A 20,696-nucleotide genomic window follows, 5' to 3' on the forward strand; every position below is an offset into this window, starting at 1 on the left:
GCGGCAGCAGCGAGCCATCAGAGCTTCCTGTTACATCACCAAGACCCCGCCCGCAGCCCGCGTTAAGTTACTCTTCGTGCTCACATGGCCCCGGGAAGAACCCTTTCTAGGGTTCCGAGGAGCTGCCCCTTTCTGCCTGGCAGCGTTGCTCCTGCCCCAAGCCAGTTTGCTAGCGCCTTTCCCGAGATCTGCTGCGGCTCGTCTGCCAGCCAAAATTCATGCTCCTAAACGAGTTGGGGAGGACACTCATCCTACAGAAAGGAGCAGACTAGAGGACTTGTCTTTTCACATATCTTCTTCCTCATACTAGACCTAGAGAAATGAGTCATAAAATGAACGTTTACTCAGTGCCAAAGAACAGACAGGCTGCAGTCCTCCCAAATTGGAGGGACCTGATTTACCTCTGCAGGCACTGCGAGGCTCTGTCGTGCCCCAGGGTCAGTACAGAAAAGCTGCGCACAGAAATGCTTATGTTCCTCAAATACAATAGAGTGACGGAGTGCACAGTTGCATTTATATTATACACTTGCTTAAATTGGGAAAGTTTCATGCAAATATAATAATTTTGCTTCTGTATAACATTAAATAATCAAGTCTTTGAAATACCAAGGGTAGGAAAAACGCAACACATTTCTGTAACAGCACAGAACTCTGGCTGTATTTCAATAGCACTGATTTCAAAGCATGAAGTACAACATGCCCAGTTTGAAAACTGCCAATACAAAGCAGAACAGATGACAATCTTTAAACTAGCTTCAAATAAGCTTAGATCACGACCTAAAAATGTTTCCTTGAGGGCATTTACTGCTTCCTCTTTGAACAACTGACTGATACCTGTGCTACAGACAGAATCTGTACTCTCCCAATCAATAGTTGCCACGTACGCACAGCAACACTACTCTGAACAAACGGGCAGATCATACAGCATTGATCTCAAATACTAGGAACAACTACAACACCAGTAATCTGTATGGGACACATTCCAGAAGGTCATGATTTTCTAAGTGATCATCAAAATCACATCAATTTAATTTGTCCATGACACAAATTAAGTATTTCTGTTTGCTTCTTAGTATCCACTGTTAATCCACTCTTTTACCAGCAGAAGCATTTGTGGAGCATGTAAAACAGAGAAGGGAACACATCTGGCAACTGAAAACCCCTTCTCCAAAAAACGGAAACAGAAAAACCCCAACTCAATGCAAAAACAAAAACCAAGCCAGGATTACAAAAGATTGAAAGAAAGCAAAGACTGGTAGCTTAAGCCCATACAGTCACTGATCAGTGGACAGTAAAAAATCTGAAACTGCAATCTGGGGCTACTAAAAGAGCAGGCATGTGACTTTACTGCTCATTTGGCATATGCAAATGTTGGTACTTCTATCTCATATTAACAGGAAAATGTCTAAGATTCATAATCAGTAAGGAATGAAAAACAGGCACTTGAAACGTCTAAACAATTTAAACAGAAATAAGAAAGGGATTAGATCTGACTCTGAGTAGTGATGGAAATTCAATTGTCTGAAATGAACAAGGTCACCTCAGGTGGTGGAATTTCATTAGAAGTGAGCCCGGCTGCATTATTTTAGAACAATTAGGTCTGGGTAAGAGATTGCAATATGGTACATTACGCACTGTAACCTAGAAAATATTCCATATATTCCAGCTAAGCACATATGTTTGAGACAGGCTCAACGACTCAATTAATTGCCGAGATTTATTACATAGACCATGTTTGATTTGGCATGTTAAATTCAGCAGAGTTGTGTAGGCTTTTGTTGTTTTTTTAAGTTCTAATTTCTTATACTCTACTTAGCTGTCACTGAAACTTTTTTACTCCTACTCTACAGGTAGTTGAGACGTCTCAGCTGGTGTAATTTGCACTTCAAAGACTCGGCAGGCCCCCACACTACTTCAGCTCCCCCTTTTCTCTGTCTGAAAGGCATGTGAATTACACCATATAGCTCTCCCTGCTATCAGCAGCGTGGGTGGGAGCACTTCAGAAGAGGTCAGAACAGCAGACCGTGCTTCAACAAAAGTTTAAAACGCTTAAAACCTTGGGGTGAAAAATAAAACTATTTCCAGCTCTTATCACGAGTTTTGATCTGATCGTAGAAGCTCTAGGATAAATAGTTTTCTTAACGATGGGACTACTACTCATAAGGAGGGCCTGTGAAACTCGTGCTGCTGCTGTTTCAAATGCTGCAGGGAGAGGCTGCTTTTGCCCACTTTTCCTTTCGCAGCACAGCACAGCACAGCGGTTCCCAGGTACGCTGGCGCTGCCCGCCGTGCTCCCGGATCCCGCCGGCTGCGGGGGCCACTGCGCGTTCGGCGCCGCACTCCAGCCGTCCCGCACCTGCCAGCCCGCACCGGCGGCGGCGGACTCGGGACGGTGCGGTGCTGCCACCTAGCGCCCGGCTGGGCGTCCGCTCCTCCCTCCCTACGACGGGCCCCAGGGACCTCACCGGCTCGGGAAGCCCGGAATAACGATGTTCTCCGTGGGGACAGGGCGTTGTTTGCCATCTCCTGCAAGGTCGGTACGTGGCAAAAGAGCCCCGTGAGAAAATGCCTCGAATGGGAATTGCCACGGGTTCAAAAGGAAATTTCCCCCATTTGGTAATACGTTGCCTATGAATGAAAAACTAGAGCTTGTATTCACATGCTGAAAACCTACAAATGCACAGCCAATTGTGATTCTTTCTCAGAAGACACTGCCGAATGTCATCTTTATGTCTACATTAAAATGTTTCAAAGGTGGATTCTAGAAAGATGAAAACTTCATCAAACTCTAAATAAAGAAATAAATGTACCAGTTTTGCAAAGGAAAAGGACAGGAGATGCAGAGAGAAATCTTTTGTATGGAAATGGGAGAAAAAAAAAAGAACGATACAAGGGATAGAACGTTAAAAGGAGAAAAAAGAAGGGCATGCCTGTAAGAACAGGAGTTAAAAGATCTGAAATTATTTCTCAAAGACATTTTGTTTCATCACCTGCATGGACTGAGGGCACATGCCAAGTTACACATGGAAAATCATCCAACCTCTAACTTGATTGCTTCAGCTTGTCCCAACACACAGTGTGGGAGAAATTTCCCAGCAATGTCCACACGTTCTCTGAAGCAATGACAGCAGAAACTGGAATGAAATTGCTAGCTCAATAGGCTCTAGTTAATTAAAAATATACATAGTAGCTTGTAACTTGTTAGTTTTACACTGAAGCTCTTCACCATTCTGACATCTAATTCCCTATCCCTATGCTACAGCCCAATTATTCCCTCTGCTACATCTGTTCTTTAACTGTCTTTGAGAAACACAGTGATCTTATTATTCTTGCATGTGGTTGTTATACAGATATTGAAAATACAGCAGTGAAAAGAAATTAATGAATCAGAAGCACACAGAAGGAATTTCTTGAGGAGTGAATTAAGATACCAGTTAACAAAGATCATACCAGTGTGTACTTTTTACAGGAAAAAAATAATTCTGTGCATTTTACAGCTATGGAAAAACAAGATAAGGAAAACTGAGCTGGATAATTGGTATTGTGGCTGAACCCACATCAAGTTTTTGACTGTAATTAAATCAGTTATGTTATAGTATATAACAAGCCAGTTTTCTTTCTCACTGGACTAAGTAATAAGCCTAAAAGATGAATATCTTTGTAATTGCTTCTTGGCAAGCACAGCTAATTAATGTTGAGATGCCATAACTCAATAGTCCTTTCCTGCCCCAGCAATGACAGAAGAGATCCCTCAGATGATCTTCTGTTCAGTTACTGTTACAAGACAACTGCACATGCTTCGCTGTATTACGTTGTAACTAGGGATAAAAGAGCATAGGAGAGTACCTGTTAGTTCTGTCTTAGCTACTGCAGTTCTTGGAGAAGGCAGCACAAAGCAGCTGAGCACACTTGGCGAGGGGATCTGGTAGTTTGCAGGGCAGCTCAGCAAGCAGGAGACATAGAATGGGAAACAGCCACAGAGCCAGGTTTCTACTTGGACAGAAGGAATGATTTTTCCTAGACTTCCATGTTGGTAGTTTTGGAATCCAGGCAGCCAGGGGCAAGTTGCTGACCAAAATGGAGCCTGAGGAAAGAGATTCTACCATGAAATGACACAGGAACTATAGCACAATATGTTTACAAACAAATGCATCTGCTCTTTTGTATCCATTTATCTTTGAAATCATAGAAAAATGGAATGGTCTGGGGGGGAAAAGACCTTAAAGATCACCCAGTTCCAAACCCTTGGTATGAGCAGGGACCCCTTCCACTAGATCAAGATGTCCTTGAACATGTATTATTTTATTGAGAACATTTTGTTTAAGGAAGATCATAATTCTAGTTTATAATCTCATAAAACTGAACCCAAGTTAGTCTTTAAGGTGGAACTTCTTTAGAAAACACTAACCCCCCCTTTCTCCTCAACTGATACAAAGCTTGGAGTCCTATCTCAACTAAAATCAACATCAAGTTTACAGATGCAGTCAGCCCCTGAGGCTGTGCAGAGAACAGTTCTTAGCCAGGCAGACCTAAGCTTGTGTCATTACATAAGCAAAGTAACAGTGGCATTAATAGGGTGTTTACTTGTACCTCTCATGTACTTCCTGTGCCTAGAGCAACTTCTACCTGGCTATGCACAGTACTGCACTAAGCTGTGTGAAAAGGCCTGGGAGACTTTAAAACCATGGCCTTTCCACTTGTCTGCGATGATTAATTCTGTCCGGTCCAAGTTCTGGAATCACATTCATTTCATAGTGCTCAAGCAAAAGCAAGTTAGCCCAGCAGAACATTTATATTCTATCATCGTTTTCCTTGCTCCTTACCGTAGTGTCTGAGACTATCACGTCTATTTCAGATATTTATTTTCACATTACCTCTCACAAATGGTGGTTTAAGTATCCTCAGTAGTCTGCAGCACATAGAGAAAATGTAATACATAAAAAAAGATATTCACATCAAGGAAGGCCACAGGGTACTTCTGAGAATCTTTCTAGGAAACCAATTATTATTTCTTTCCTTAATTTTCTTTAAAAAAAAGTCTTGCTAAATTTACCCAAGATCAGAGAGGTGCACTGGAGAAGGGCAGGTATTGTCTCATGCCAGTGGTAAAACAAACAAGCAAAACAAAAAATCAGCCAACCAGAACATAAGAGAATAAAAAACACCTCCCAAATGAACAAAGTCTACTGGAGTGAATATGTAGTGTTACCTCTGAAGCAATTGTGTTGATTTCCTCATCCATGAACAGGGATTGTTTTGTTGTTGTTGGGTTTTTTTTGTTTGTTTGTTTTTGTAAGAACATGTAGTTCCAGAAATTACTAACTTGTTAGCCACGAGTCTACTTCACTAACAAGGATAAAATTGATGAACCTAGCAAATATATTTGAAATTTTTGTAAATATCTGTCACATTATTTCATAACTTCGTAACTGTAATATTCTCTTAATGGTTTCAATGAGTATCTCCAATTCATTTTCATTTCACAACAGTGTAGTTCTAAGCATTTATGTGGAGCTACATCTAGCTTGCATAACCAAAAATAAATCTGATTAAAAACGAACAGTATTTCCTCTTTTAAGAAATAGATTTACGTTCCAATCTAGGATTGAAATAAATGTGCATGACAAGTGACTCCTCTTCGACAAGTCACATGCTTAGTTTTTTCTGTTTGTTAGGTTTTTTTAATCAAAATAGATTTCAGAAAAGAATGGAGAAATAAATGGGAACTTTCTAATCACGAGTTCTACACCCACGTAAACTATTATGTCCTGTTTCAGCTTTAGTAATTATATTGTTAAACTGTATTTTAAGAGCCCTTTTTCAAAGTACAAGGTAATGTTTATTAACACAAATGAAGCATACATAATAAAAATATAATATGCTATCAAAATAATCAGTACAGTAAGTATACTTAAATGGTGTATTCTAAAGGCTTTCATTCACACGTAAATAGCAGTTTACTTCCCATTTCCATAAAAATTAAAGCTGTGTTCTTTCATGGATGATTTCTACCCCCATGGTCTTTAATGACTGTTTCTTTTTCCTCTTGATTTTTATTAATCTTCTTCCGCCTTTTTTTTTAATGAATCCTAGAAGTAAAATTACAATGTTAAGATTGCATGACTAACATCCAAGGTTATCCAAAATGAGACAAGTCTTGTTTTCAAGGAGTATTATTGAAAAAAGAAAAATGAACATTCTGCCTTACCTAAAGTCTTCATATGCCTGACCAGCGTTAAGTAGCTTGCTCTTGCACACAGTATTTTAGTGTCTATCCTTCTCTCTCTAGCTCTGTCTTCTGATTACCAGTTGCACTTTGCCAGAACTTTCAGCTATTAGATTTTATCAGGCCAATACTTACTACTGAAATCTGCAAAAATCTCTCAGCCCATAGCATGCATAATATTTGCCTTTCATGATAGTCTATGCCAATATCAGTTCCCATACCTTTCCTGCAGATTCTCAAACATGACTTCCTGGAGGTGAAATTATTTTCATTCCCACCACAACCACTGTAGGTAAATGGACGACATCTTCCAGTTGAATAGTGGTAGAAAAACCTGGCCTCTTTAGCTCTACAAAGTCCTCTATCCATGGGAGTCATGCACAGAGAAGGGATAGGGGGTGGGTCTAGAAATACCAGGAAAAAAAAAAGGTTATACAACACTGTCATTTACCAGTTTTTGTTATGCTGATATTTTAGATGAGACTTGAAGCTGTCAGAACCTTGAAATTCATATGAAATTTACTGGCAAATTTAATTCTGCCCTCCTGAAAATCCAGGATAATGTGCATAAGCATTTGTCATTTTATGATGATGAAAAATACCAGCAAATATTCTCTTTTTCACTCCAAAAGCTAACAAAACCTTACCTGAAAGCAAGGTTTGGTTCCTGTACATTTAGTGATAAAATCAATATTTCTGTGTTAGAAGATATTATTGAAATTCAATTAGAGCAATTTACTTGTAGAAAATGAAATGAAATAACTGAAATCAGAATAGCTTTAAAAAAAAAAGAAAGGTAAATATTGAAGATAATCAATGAAATAAACTTTCCAAATTACTGCTAGATATTCTGAAATTATGCAGAAGAGCTGCTCCAAAAGTAATGCTTCCTATTTTATTCTGTTGGTCCATTATGTCAGAGGAAGATGTTAGTGGTGTGGCAGTAGAGGTTGAACCTTCCCATCTATATTCTGTTACATTTTGTTGTCCTGCAGCTGATGGCAACAGAGGGGCAGTCTGACAAAATGGCTTTTGACGTTGAAGTACGTATGATGTAAGGTGCGACACTGAATCCCTTCCTCCCTGTGGAAAAAATTGCATTCACTGACATTCATAGATGCTTATGAATGTTTCTGGAGACGAAACAGTAGATGCAAGCACTGTGAGACGTCATGTGGTGTGTTTTAGCAGTGGCAATAGTGAGTCATCTCCACTGGTGTAGATTTTTACAAGTGCAGCATGCAGGCTCTTGTTCATCGCCTGTGAAAATCCATTGCCAGTGGTGGTGATTATGCTGTAAAACAGTTTTGTAGCTGAGAATTTGCTCTACCAACTAGAACCATTGTGCTCTTCATAGCAATTGTAATTTCTATGGAAATAATCAGGAGGCATTACTTTTGGAATGATGTACATACATAGTACAGTATTTTTGATACAAGATTCAATATTATTATTGGTTTTTATTTCTGTATGAATATAGAAAATTTGACCTAAGTAATAAAATCTGGTCTGTCCGAGAACACTGAACTTTTTTTTTTACCATTCACAGAAGGTTGATGTTTAGTTTCTTTCATGTTGCTGCAAGTGAGTGTGAGAAATGAAACACCAGGAGATGATCCTGGGGTTATATGAAGTACCTAGGCACTGGGACAAATTCAAGCAGCTCATCTATGCCAGAATTCCCATACCTGGAGAAACAGTTATCTACCACCCTGGAGAGACTCATAAGCAAAATCACAACTGACATATGAAAACAAAAAGATGAATGGGAGCCATTGTATCATCAGTTACCAGAGACGCGAAGAGCTGCTTTTTTCTTATAGTAGTAGCAGAGTTGAGACAATTGAGATCTGACTGCATAACTGGACAAGTGAAGATAGTTAGATTGCTCTCTTGAAGTTAGAAAGCCACGTAGCCAGCAAAAGTTTTTCAGAGGAAAGAGCAAGTTATAATTTTAGGAAGTAACTTGGATTATAACAGAGATGAAGACATCCTGTCTTTCAGAAAAGTGGGAAGCAGGTGAGTTACTGAAAGCATGAAATTATGAATTAACCTGAGCGATTCAAGGGGCTGAAAATGTCAAAAAAAAGAACGTGTTTCACTTCATATTTGTCTTACAAATATCTGATGAAAAAGGCTTGTGTGCTAAGTATAACTGCTGAACTGCCAAGGTGAAAAAAAAATTCCAAAAAAAAAAAAAAAAAAAAACCCAAAAAGAAAAACCCATAATCTATGGAAGACAGGCAAATTAAATCATTCATATATTTGAAGCCATATTAGCAATAGTGTACTTAGTATTCAAGTAACTTATTCAAAAACTAAGTCAATGAAATCAAGACAGAAAAAACTAGTTTAAAGTTATGAAATAAGCACTAATTAATTTCCCTGTAATTCCAGTAACATTAATATAAGAGTCTGTGAAGTCTGCTTTTGATCCAGACTAAGTGCCTACAATGGATATTGAATCTACTGTTCTATTTATAATGAATATGGTAGATAAATTGACTATTGCTGGTTTTGGTATTGGTCCTTTGGGAACTCCTGTTCCCTAGCTGGAAGGGAAACTAACATTCAAAACAAATGTTTAGCAACATTAAAAAAAGAAAAAATACAAGACAACAAAACAGGCTTACCTATTTTATAGGAATAGAAAGGCTTACCAGTGATGAAGGGGGTAAATAAAATAGTTTTGTTAATTATAAAAGAATTTAAATATATACTTGTAATATAAATTCCTTGTCTGGTATGTGGACTTTTTAGAGAGATTCCCCTTATGCAGGTGTTCTCAGAAATCTTGAGCTTTTGGAGCTTTGTTAACTGATAAATAAGGACTATTTATAGTATGTATAAAGAACTGGCAGAGTGGCATCCAAATGCTTTTCAGAATCTTTGTTTCTAAAGATCATGTATTCTATTCTGTTTCTAAATTTGTACTGTTCCTAAAAATGATATTATTGTCTACATCTCTAGAAAAATGCCCAAGATACTAAAACATTATTTCTGTTAATCTTCAAAATACCTGCATGCTCTTCACACTGACAGAAGCATCAGCTCATGGAGATAACGTCTTAATTTTGTCATATAGTAAAATACATGCACAATAGCTTCTTAGAATTTTTTTACAGTTCATGTTTTAAAATACAATTCTTAAAATAAAGCCTTTCCTCAAATCCCAGAAAGCCTACCTTTGAAGTAAACAAGTGATATTGTGATACAGGGAAATATATAAAACATTTACATTTAGATATGGATTTATATTTATAAAAAATAATCTGAAACCTACTTTACAACTAAAAGCATTTTTTTTTCTCAGGCATAGCTGGGGTTGAAACACATGACAATGAATGGTTAATTAAGCATAATTTGAAAGAAATTTGAAATGATCTTCATGAGCTAGTTGAAACTAAGACTTACTCTATGCTCTTTCACTAAACAATGGATTGTGGCACACATGAAACTTCAGACTCACTGCCAGATTTTTTAAATATTCAGACTTCAGTTTCTCATTCCTGTTACAGCAAAGGTATAATAAAATAGTCTTCAAGCACACAAACTGTTACAAACAGTAATGAGTCGTCTCCACTTGACAGTACTGTATGGGCAGTGGCAAATTGGTGCAGATCCATTAAAGCAAATAGAACTGTGTCAATTTATATCAGCAAAAGAAGTGGCCCTGACTTTAAGGAATAAAACACGAGCTGCTTCTGTCTGCCATTCCGTACTTACTGAGCAGAAAGCTGACATTTTATCTTACATCCCACTTAGATTTCACCAGCTGAATGTAGTATATAGCATTCTTAATTTCACAGCACAGATCACTTAATCTAGAAATAAGAGTGTTGATTCTTGTCTTCACTTTCATTTCTCTAGAATTTTTTTCTAGATGACATCAGAAATACATTGACATTGCAAGGAAGTTAATTGCTGGGAGAGAGCACTAGTCTTCTATTTACAAGCCAAAATGTTAGTTTTTCTTGGCCTCAGAAGAGCTTAATCTTCTGAACATGAAGAATTTTGCTGGAAATATATTAATTTATTATTACGGTAAAATTATACATACCCTCAATAATGCTCATTTTTTTTCTTGAAATAACAGAAAAAACATTTCAATTATATGGTAAGGTGTTCTAAAAGGGACAAGTCCTTGGATTATTTCTTTTTATGGTGATCCATTATTTTAAAAAAAGAATATACACAGCCAGACCAACAAACACACAAAACATGTTATAGTAGCAGATCAGCTACTCGTCTGTGCTTGAGAAGACAGGAATCAGCCACTCCCACCCCCAGCAGCCTGTTCTGACCTCATATGTGTAACAGCTATGTTCTCTTCCAGCACGGAGGGTTATGGCAAGTCACAGCGCATATTTGCATAGTTCTACTTTACAACTTCTGTTGCAGACTAGTGCAAGACAGACAAAGGTTCTGTATCAGAGGAGAAAGTCAAGCCTTCATACATTCCATCAAAATTCATCAGTCCTTCCAATTTTATGTTTCTCACGTGACCCACCAGGCTGCAATGACTCCACCTATCCCTGTTACTCCAGCCTTTCTTCCACTAATCTTCTGGTCTCTTACCCTCACCAGATCTGCGCTACCTCAAAATTCACCACTGTTAACGTAACCATGAACTTTTTTTTTTTCTTTCCAGACTTCTCAGAGAAAACACAGTGAATAATGCCTCTTTGCTTCTATAGATGAGTTGATTTGTAGATCTGGAGGTTCATATTATGAATAAAAATCTTCCGAGAGCAGTACACTTCTGTATCAGTAGATTTATTACCAGGCCTTAAATTATGCAAACATTTTTCAGTAAAATAAGCTGCCATGAGGCTTATTGTTTTATATTCAGCCATTTTGATAACACAGAGCATTGATGTTTTGTATGAGATAAAAAATCTAGCTATCTCAGAAACTTACCTCAAACCAGTCATACATGTTATCACAGTACAAGCAAAAAACATTAGCATACATACATTCAAACTTTGTTAGACATGATTCTATCAAAGAGCACAGGAATGTTATTCTATATGTCTGTTATCTTACAGACTGTATAAGTACACAGAAACACTGACCATTCTGTAAACCATCATTCAATACCCAAAAGTACAAGTAAGAGAAAACGCAAAAGAAGAAGAAACAGAAATACTTGGTAAGAATGCTCAGTCTTTTCCAAACCGTTTCTTGTTTCCTCTTGCATAACTGTGGATCATAAAAATGACATGCTTCAAATTCAGTCACCCTTTACAGTGTGAGCAAGTACCAGCAATCTATCGCGGAAATTATACTACGTACTAGTGCAAAAATACCTTGAAGTAGATATGAAATTCATTCACACTCTCCTTTTTATTATCAAACCAAGTCCTGAGTTTAATATAGTCTTAACAATAGTAAAAATGTGTCATGATTTTATAAATTCCAAATTCCAAATATGACTCTTCCTAAATTGGTAAAATGAGCTTTAGATCACCTGCCAGTTAGAACCACACAGAAGTATTTATTTTGAATAAAGGACTTCTGTATCACTGCTTTTGCTTTTAATCTTTAATGCTTTGTATCTTTCAGACTTCCACGAGGCACGCACTTTCACAACAGAACAAGGTGTGATCAGTATTTCACCATCTGATATCTATAGAAGATATGTAAGTAAAAACGTATTTCTTCCCTTTGACTTGCTCTGCTTATGAAAATAATTGATATAGATGAAAACCAATTCTTTAGTCTCAGACACATTGGAAAATGAGTAGAAATGGAAAATAAATCTAGAGCACAGATAAAGACTGAGAACTAAGAGCTGCAAAAGCAAATTCCTACCAAAAGAACTGGGAAACTGCTCACGCTCTTCCTCTGGGTAACTACTGTTCACAATATGGGATCTTTCCTCATCTGAAGCAGTTGGTAACAGATTTACTAAAAAGAAAAAGAAAAAGCCATGTGAGGGAGTGAAATAGTGATATGCTATCTAGATACAACAAAGTACTGGAAATAAAATATGATTAGTACCTGTCTGATTTGATCCATGCTGGTGTTAATACCACTATAAGGCAGCATTCCTTCAAATGCCAAAGGCAGTGGAAACTGATGTTCTAAAGCAATTTTGACTTGCATTTCTTTTTCTTTTTCTTTTTTTTTTCAATTTTATTTATGTATGATTTAAATGAAACATGGTTTGGTAAGGTTGTTATATTACTGGCAGACATTTTGCTATGATAGTGCATTTTCAAAATATTTGTTATTTATGACCAAAGTGGCTATGAAGCTACTTTTAATGTTCCTGTTTCACTATGCTTATGTATTTCAACTGATGTATAAATCCTTCAATAATTAAATGAGCAGAGAGTTTGGCAAGCAGAAATTGCACTGAAAGCCAACAGCTAAAGTAAATTCTTACCAAAAATCCCAGGAAACTGATTGTGTTCTTCCTCTGGGGAGCTACTGTTCTTATGGTTAGGACGTTCTTCATCTGGAACAACTGACAGTAAATTTGGTCAAAGAAAAATGAAAGGGAAACAATGAGGAAAAACACACACAAAAAGTGTCAACATTTCGGTAACACTAAAGTAAAAAAAAAAAAAAAAAAAAAAGAAGCAACAAAACATTTTAAACAATGGCAATGGCTCCTCAGCCTCCTAGAAGATGTGGGTGAAAAAAATGTCTCCATCCTATGAACATAATCAAGTGCTCTGTGGAGAGGAGTCAGAAAGGTTACTGTATTCTGATACACAACAATTCACAGGAACCACAGGACAAGAAAGAAGAAAAATGGTATGTGGTCAGTCTAAGTTGCTGTTTTACACCCTAACCTGCACAGCTAAATCACTCAGAAGCAAGAGACAAGTTTCCCATTGTTCTTTGGTGGGAAGGTAGCAACCCATTGTAAAGAAACAGTAAGAACAGAATTTATTTTCCTCAGAAGACCTGTTTGAAGGGAATATATTCAAATGTATGGTTTAAAATATAAACATGCGAACATCTAATGGCATTATAAGGCCAAGCAGCCAGCATAGCTTAAATTTTAAAAAAGGAAAAATTATGTGGCTCCAACCAGAGCAGGTCCATTTCTAAATTCTCTGTCTTTCCAATCTCTGTTACCATAAAGTCTTTGTCTTCAGTGTAGATATCAATATTTTTACAATATATTTCCCTAGATGTCTGCTCTAGAAAGTGTTTTTATATTATCTGTCCCCCTAATAGCAAGTTTAGCAAAGAAATGTGATCCTCTAATGCCAAGGTACAATGGGAAGCAGTACTTATTGTGGACCAAATCTCTTCTTCAGTAGAAATTGATGTTCCATTACTTCATTTGTCCGCATTACTCCTAACATTTTATTTCAAATTCTCTCTCACTTTTTGGTCTACTTAGATACATTAAATAGTATGCAGATTTTTGAAAATTAATTGTGTTCCCTCTTACATAATAGGTTTGATGTGTATTTTTGCAGTGGTTTATAGAATTACAATGTATGAAGGCAGTCAACTACCAAGAGAAAAATAAAACAGGTAGGAAATCTTCTAATATTCATTAAATAAATGTTCTATAAAATTTTTAATAGATTTTTCCTTTTTACTTTACATTTCTCTTTTATGTATATATATTTAAAATACATAATTGTGTTAATTTCAGGTGTAAATTATTGCCATTGCAACAGTGGTTTGTTTTTGGTTTTTTTCCCCATGACAAACACCTCCAAAACAATGCTATTTATAGAAGAAAAAAATGAAGAAAATGAAGACAACAACTTACGGTTGCCTTGGCAGGTAGTCTGGCATTCTTCCAAACTCTTAAAGTTGTTCTGGTTTCCCAGGCACCCACCATACTTGAATATTTCACATATTTTTGTCTCTTTGTTATAGAAATACCTGGAAAAAAAGCCTCGGCAGATTCCAGGGTCTTTCTCATGATAACAGAAGTTTGGCTTTTCTGTGAATAAAGGTAAATGAACAAGGTGAGGGAAGGAAAAAATACAAAGTACATCACAAGGTGAGGGAATAAAAAATACAAAATGCATCACATGCTAAGACAACAGCAGAGTTGGAGTAAGTTGACATAATAAACTTAGTAACTTCAGAATATAGGCCATCTGTAAAATATTTGCAGTTTTAATGCACTGCTTTTGTTCTCTCTATGTAACACTGCAATACTGTACGAGAGCATGATGGGACATTTTAATGGCTTTTTTTTTCCAAAATAACCAGCAAATTGTATCTTGTAAAATGAATACTGTTGACTGCTTTAAGTGTTCACCTAAAATGAAGCTCTAAGATAAAAATTAGACTTTATTCTGAATTAAAACACGATTTAAGTATGGATCATTTGAATCTAAGAACATATTCTTCCCATTTATGTAGTTGCTTTCACCAGTGCTGGCGTGAAGGACACAGAAGACAGTGTTAAAAGAAAAGGAAAAAGGAAATAGTAAACCAAGAATACATTTTGTCTTGGATTTTCTACTGCTTTAAAAGGATATAAGAAACTGGGAGGAAGAACAACTATTCTAAGTACCATTTTTTAGTCTCAGTTTCTAGTCTGTAATCTGCAATTATAATATCAATACAATAAATGAGTACTGTGTAATTTCACTGAATAATCAGGCACGATACCAAGTACTCTGGCAGTAAAGAAAAAAACATAGCTCTACAATAATCCTCAAATTTGATTTTTTGAGAAATGTTGATTTCTCAATGCATTCCATTTTCTTTCTAGATTATCATCTTAAAATCACTGCAGAGGTAATAAAACCCATCTGGAGGTATTCTCAAGTTCTTGCAAGTAGGTGCTTTTGAAATATGATACTTGACTAAGCTCACTTGCAGAGAAAAGTGTTTTTAGAAAACATATGAAATAATCACATCAGATGCGACATAAGCCACTGTACACATGAAGCTTAACAGAAAAGTGAGGCTAAAACAATGTGCAGAAGACTACTATTTTAATAGAAGTGACCTTAGAACAATCATTCTGAAGTCCCTAACATATTTTTAATCGATAAAAGAGTTGTAATTAAGTTAATCCTATTACCTTTGTTTTTAACCAAGTATCTATTCGAAGTATTTTATTTTTGTTTTAGAGTGTTTTTATCTATTTTTGCTAATGGCAGAACAAGTATTTAGGTTATTCTCCAAACACACAAGGAAAAGTTCCATATCATACTTGAATCTATTCACTCTTGTCAGAATTTTGAAGAAAGAAAACAGCTTTATTTTAAAGAAAAGAGGCTGACCAGTGTCTGCAGTTGCCCTCCAAATCTCTGATGAAAATGTGCAAAGATTAGATAACACACTTAAGTATGACAATGATGTTCTGCTTAGAAGATAGATTTGAATAATAAAGAAACTATCCAAAGAAGATAACTACCTTAAGAGTCCAAGGTTATGTATGTAAACATAATTACCTCTCTTAATTTTTGCTAGCATCACATCCAGAGGCAATTCTATAATAAAAATAAAAAGAAAAATAATTAATAAAAGCACCTTTAAAACCAGAATAATTCAAAGTGACTATGAACACTGAAGAAAAAGAATACAACACCTCTTCCCTTTCTTTAGTCTCTTTATTGGAGAGGTAGCACAAAATCTTGGTACAAAGGACTGAACTATTGTTTTCTCATATGAGAAGATCTGATAGACTTGAAACTAGAAGATATGGAAAAGAGTGGAATTGTGCCCATACTGAATTGAATTGGCAAATTCCTCTTTTGTGTTACTGGTGCCAGAATCTTGATTTATATAATCTTAGTCCTCAAAAGACATTTAATCAGTGGAATTGCTTAGCCCAACTGCTGTAGCTATAGGTACAGCTAACAGCTTCCAAGCTAAACTTGTTAACAACAAAGACCTCTCTCATGCTAATTCCCTTTGCTATGCCATGCATGGTCAGAGTGAAGCATTAGTTGTGTTGCTTATGATAATAAAACACCAGGCTGAAATCCATTCTTTCTGGAGTTGCTGTTATGCTCTTCCTTGTTATGAAAGCTGTAACATAAGATTCAGCAATCCTTATCCTTACCATTCGTGCAATTTTTAATTTTCATAAAACAAACTAACAAAAAGCTTCCAGGAACATGGTCTGTGTTAAAATCAAAGCAAATCTATGGGGTAGAAATCAAACTACTCTTCCCTTGAATGCTACCAAAATATCATCAGTTCTGATGGAGGTATGTTTTCTGCATACATAAACCTATAAAATAAATAATATTAATTCATCCTCAGTCATCAGCCCTGTCTGGGTCAAGCAGAGGAATGACATAAGTTTCTCTTGCCAGAAACATTTAATAGAATGACAATTAGGAAATGTTCAAATATATGTGTTTTACATCCAGTCTGGCAGATGGCACTTTTCAGCCAGCTTGTGAGGCAACACTAGCTGCTGCCTTCTAAACCTCGAGTTCTGTATCTCTTCCCTTAGTTAGAAGTGGCATATTCTGACTGAAGAAACTAAACAAAATAAAGATGGCAGAATTAGTACTTAGCCTGTGATAAATGGAATTTTGAAACCTACTACTGACTACAAGCTATGCTCTAGACAGCACAAGACCATTTGCTCTTCTTAAACATGGCAGGGTTTGATTTCTGAACAGGATCAACAGCTAGAACTTGAGATGAACAGATTTGCAGAAAAATAAGAACAAAAGAAAGCAAATGTCATTCCTGCATAAAATTGGTATACTAATATGCAATTCTAACAATATCTGAGACTTTAACAAGAAAATGAATTGAGTTAGTATTGTAAAGGTTTCTGTGTCTGTTCAGTAAAAGCTGAGATATGATACAATTCAGATTCAAGTAACACGTAGTTTCATTGACTAAAGATGTGCATGCATTAATTGCAAGATGTTTATACTCAAAAAGATGCTTTTCTTTCTACCATCTCCTTTTTTCTTTAAACTTAAAATACTAGATGATGTTACTTAATAACTAATTATAATATCCAATTCATTATTTCTCAGTGATCTCCTTTCAATATAAGCCTTATTTTAATAGCATTAGGATTACATTTAACCATATATGAACCCAGAAAACAGAATGAGACTACAGCTGGTTCTTGCTCCTTCTTCCATGAAGCATATCTAATCTCCAAGGCTCATTAGTGGACCTTTATCAGATGCCAATAAATATGTGAAAGTCTCCAAAAAATTGCCATTCAGTTTAAACATGGAGTTGTCTGATCTTTTTTGTTCTGACAAATTGTTGGCAAAATTCTGTGCTATTTCTTTCATCCTGACAGAAATACTTTTATATTCACGAGATTGTTTGAAAACAAAATATAATTGCTTTGAAAAAATAACTGAAATCTGCATTCATTATTTCTGCATTTTGTTTTTCTTTTGTTATTTTGAGTCAATTGTCTGTACTGTCAGGTACAATAAACAAAAGCATGGGGATCCCAGCAGGTCAGAAAATAGCTGTGAACACTTTGTATTTAGCGAGGAAACAAAATGCACATAGTCTTTTTGGTAGAAAGATTAAAGGGATAAAGACCAGACAAAATTTTTTAGGAAGGATATATTTTTCTTCTGTTGGCTGTTCTGATGTTTTCTCATCAGTGAAACTTTGCATATATAGAGAATATCAGGATAATATCAGGTTAAACTTTGCTATTACCTATATGTTCAGTTGCACTGAGGTTTGTGCTCTATTTAGCCAGACTATTCTGGCTTAATCTGTACAGAAAAGAAAGAAAACCTGCTTGCCTTCCCTTTAAAATCTTCACAATGCTGAAGGCCTTAAATAATTATTATGATTATTTTAATTACAAAATCAGCACTCACAACGTATTTGCTATATATTTTGTATCTCATTTTCTTCATTCTCATGGTTAATTCAATTCCAACAAAACAGATCTTTTAAGCCCAACAGCTGTAACTGACATTTTTTAAGAGGATTATTATTTCAGTTCCAATTTTGTTGAATCGTAGCACATGTTCAAGATTTTTGACAGCTTTTTCAGATTCTCAAAGAATCGGAAACGTAGAATCAGAAGTTGGGTGTGATAGTTTCAAAGCAATGAACGTGCTGACCACCAGTTTAGCCCAATATAAAAATCTATTTCATTTTAACACCTCATTCAAAACTTGTCTCTAACCAGAAAATAAGCTGTTTACAACATTCTAGTTACACTGTTTAAATGATTGTTCGCACAGGTTGATAGTGATAGGACGGGGGGAATGGTTTTAAACTAAGATGGGAGATTTAAGTTAGCTGTTAGAAGGAAGTTTTTCATTCAGAAGGTGGTGATGCACCGGAACAGGTTGCTCAGAGAGGCTGTGGATGCCCCATCCCTGGAGGCATTCAAGGCAGGGCTAGATGTGGCTCTGGGCAGCATGGCCTAGTGGTTGGTGACCCTGCCCATGGCAGGTGGGGTCAAAACTCAATTACCTTTGTGGTCCATTTCAACCCAGGCCATTCTATGAACACAGTATAAAAATTGGGAATATAATTAGAGACATCATATTACCGTATTAACTAGAACTGTACAAAATTCATAAGGTTTGTGAACGACAATTAGAAGAACTGATAGAAGAATAAAAAAATGGGTACTGACCTGTTACCACACATTTGTTCTGACATTCTTCCAGCGTTAGAAAATTGTTTGCATTGCCATGGCATCCACCATATTCAAATATCTCACATTCACGACTTTTGATGTTGAAGTAAAAGCGCGTGTGGATTGCTTTGCATGGACCTTCATCTGCTTTCAGGGCACAGTCTGAATGCCCCAGTTTCAGAGGTGGTAAAGGAATGCCTGTGATGAAGAGAAATAGGACAACTGTTATAAAGTTGGTTAGCTTCATTTGTGGAGTTTAACTTCAAAATCATTCTGCTTGTCTGTTCTGCTAGAAATGCATTGCTAATATACATCTATAAAGCTCTGAGCAAATTTTACTCACATGTTAAAGAAACTCATCATCTCTTTGGAAGAACAGTTCCATTCAATCAAATGGAAAAGTGGTTACAATTATCAACCAAAAGGACTCATATTCTAAACTTTCAGTCCTTATCAGAACTCTCTAAAACAGCTACAGATAGCGATCTATTCACAGGAACTCATGCAAAATTCAGAACAAAAATACATTGAGAAAATTCTGGCAGCTCCAAAAGACACACTGACTACCGTTGCATAAATAGACGGCAGAAAGACTGTCTCTTGTGCTCTCTCCTTTCCATGCATAGCTAATAGCAAACATCGTTCATTGGAATCTCACGCCAAGTGGGGCAAGACAACCCTGCAGAGGGCACCATTCCCCTTCTAGATCAAATGTTACTGGCACATAAACCCATCTGGTGTTACTGAAAGGTTATCTTATTGTCATAATTTCTTTGATCTCACTTCCTTGCATTAGATCTTTCAAGAGTTATAAAAATAATAAATAAATAAATAAATAAATGAATAGAAATAGGTTAAAAAAACAAAATCCTTGGGTGAAAGGAAATTGTATCTTTTCAACTCAAGCCACTTGAATGTATTTCAATATACATGATTTAGCACAGGGAATGCTTCACAAACATTGTTATACACATAGTGAAAAAGTTTTAGGTTATCAGGTTCTATGAGGATACTATGATGGATCCATTTTATGACACTGCTCTCTTAATAACATACAGTTTGAGATCTTTTCCTGCTTTGCATTACCAAAAGGAAGTATTTTTACCTTAGAGGGTAACACTACAGAGCTTCCTCTTGCTAACTAGACTAACTTTCCACTTTTAACTACAAGAATTCACAGAAATCAACATTACTACCTACTCCACTCTGTGGCCATCTAGATTTAACATATAAAATTGTCCAGATTATAAAATCTTTAGATGAAATGCACCGCTGAGATAAATCCTCATAAATACTGAAGTCAATGCAACTTTATTCTTCTTAGTCCATCTGGTGCCTTTATAACTAGTGTACTTACAGGAAATACATTTCAATAAAATCTTTCAACCCACAGAATATAGATCCTTGAAAAATTAACACTTATTACACAATTACCACTGGCACAAAAATTGCAGCAGATAATTAATCTTCTGTTTTTAAAACTGACAATTGACAGATTGATATCTAATTTTAAAATACTCAGCCCCTAAAATAAGTTATCTTCTCATTAATGAAATGATATTTACAGATTCCAAAGTCAGGAAGACAAATCTGAAAACATTACTGAAGATTTTCTAATATGAAATATGGATGCATTAAATGAATTAAAGAGACACCAGTTTCATTGTAATTCCTATGGAGCAGGAAACAAAAATGATGTGCAAGCATAGTTGCAAAACTATACAAAGATGATGAACAGATTGCTCAGTACAGTTTATCTGAAGAACTTTCTGGACTTCTAGCTTAGTTCCCATAAAAACCACTGAAGTAAATTATTGTTTTGCTTACGTCCTCAGGCCTTCCCTCTGTAATCACTGACATTGTTACCACTGTCAGATGTACTAACATCTGCTGCAAGCATAATGACTATTTCTGCATCACTTTTTG

At 36.1% G+C, this 20,696-nt stretch overlaps 1 protein-coding gene across 5 annotated transcripts in view; it reads right to left on the reverse strand.

The window, feature by feature from the left end:
- Nucleotides 1–5,728: 5,728 nt before the first annotated feature.
- Nucleotides 5,729–20,696, reverse strand: part of TFPI (tissue factor pathway inhibitor) — a 30,414-nt gene continuing 15,446 nt past the window's right edge. For 2 of the 5 annotated variants that reach the window (XR_010623071.1, XR_010623070.1), the window contains exons 3-9: nt 18,768–18,968; nt 15,619–15,657; nt 13,971–14,147; nt 12,618–12,698; nt 12,041–12,136; nt 6,209–6,630; nt 6,016–6,089 (exon numbers count right to left, since the gene is read on the reverse strand). Coding sequence is in view for 2 of the 5 variants with exons in the window: in XM_065750672.1 (XP_065606744.1) it covers nt 5,980–6,089; nt 6,448–6,630; nt 12,041–12,136; nt 12,618–12,698; nt 13,971–14,147; nt 15,619–15,657; nt 18,768–18,968 (887 nt within the window). In the remaining 3 variants the exon portion in view is untranslated. Of the gene's footprint in view, nt 6,090–6,208; nt 6,631–9,851; nt 11,429–12,040; nt 12,137–12,617; nt 12,699–13,970; nt 14,148–15,618; nt 15,658–18,767; nt 18,969–20,696 lie in introns of those variants that run through there. The other 3 variants (XM_065750672.1, XR_010623072.1, XM_065750673.1) reach the window with 3 other exon arrangements.

The sequence above is a fragment of the Cyrtonyx montezumae genome, unplaced genomic scaffold (genome assembly GCF_038088225.1).
Source record: "Cyrtonyx montezumae isolate F1298 unplaced genomic scaffold, pur_monq_1.0 scaffold_7, whole genome shotgun sequence".
Classification (NCBI taxonomy): Eukaryota; Metazoa; Chordata; class Aves; order Galliformes; family Odontophoridae; genus Cyrtonyx; species Cyrtonyx montezumae.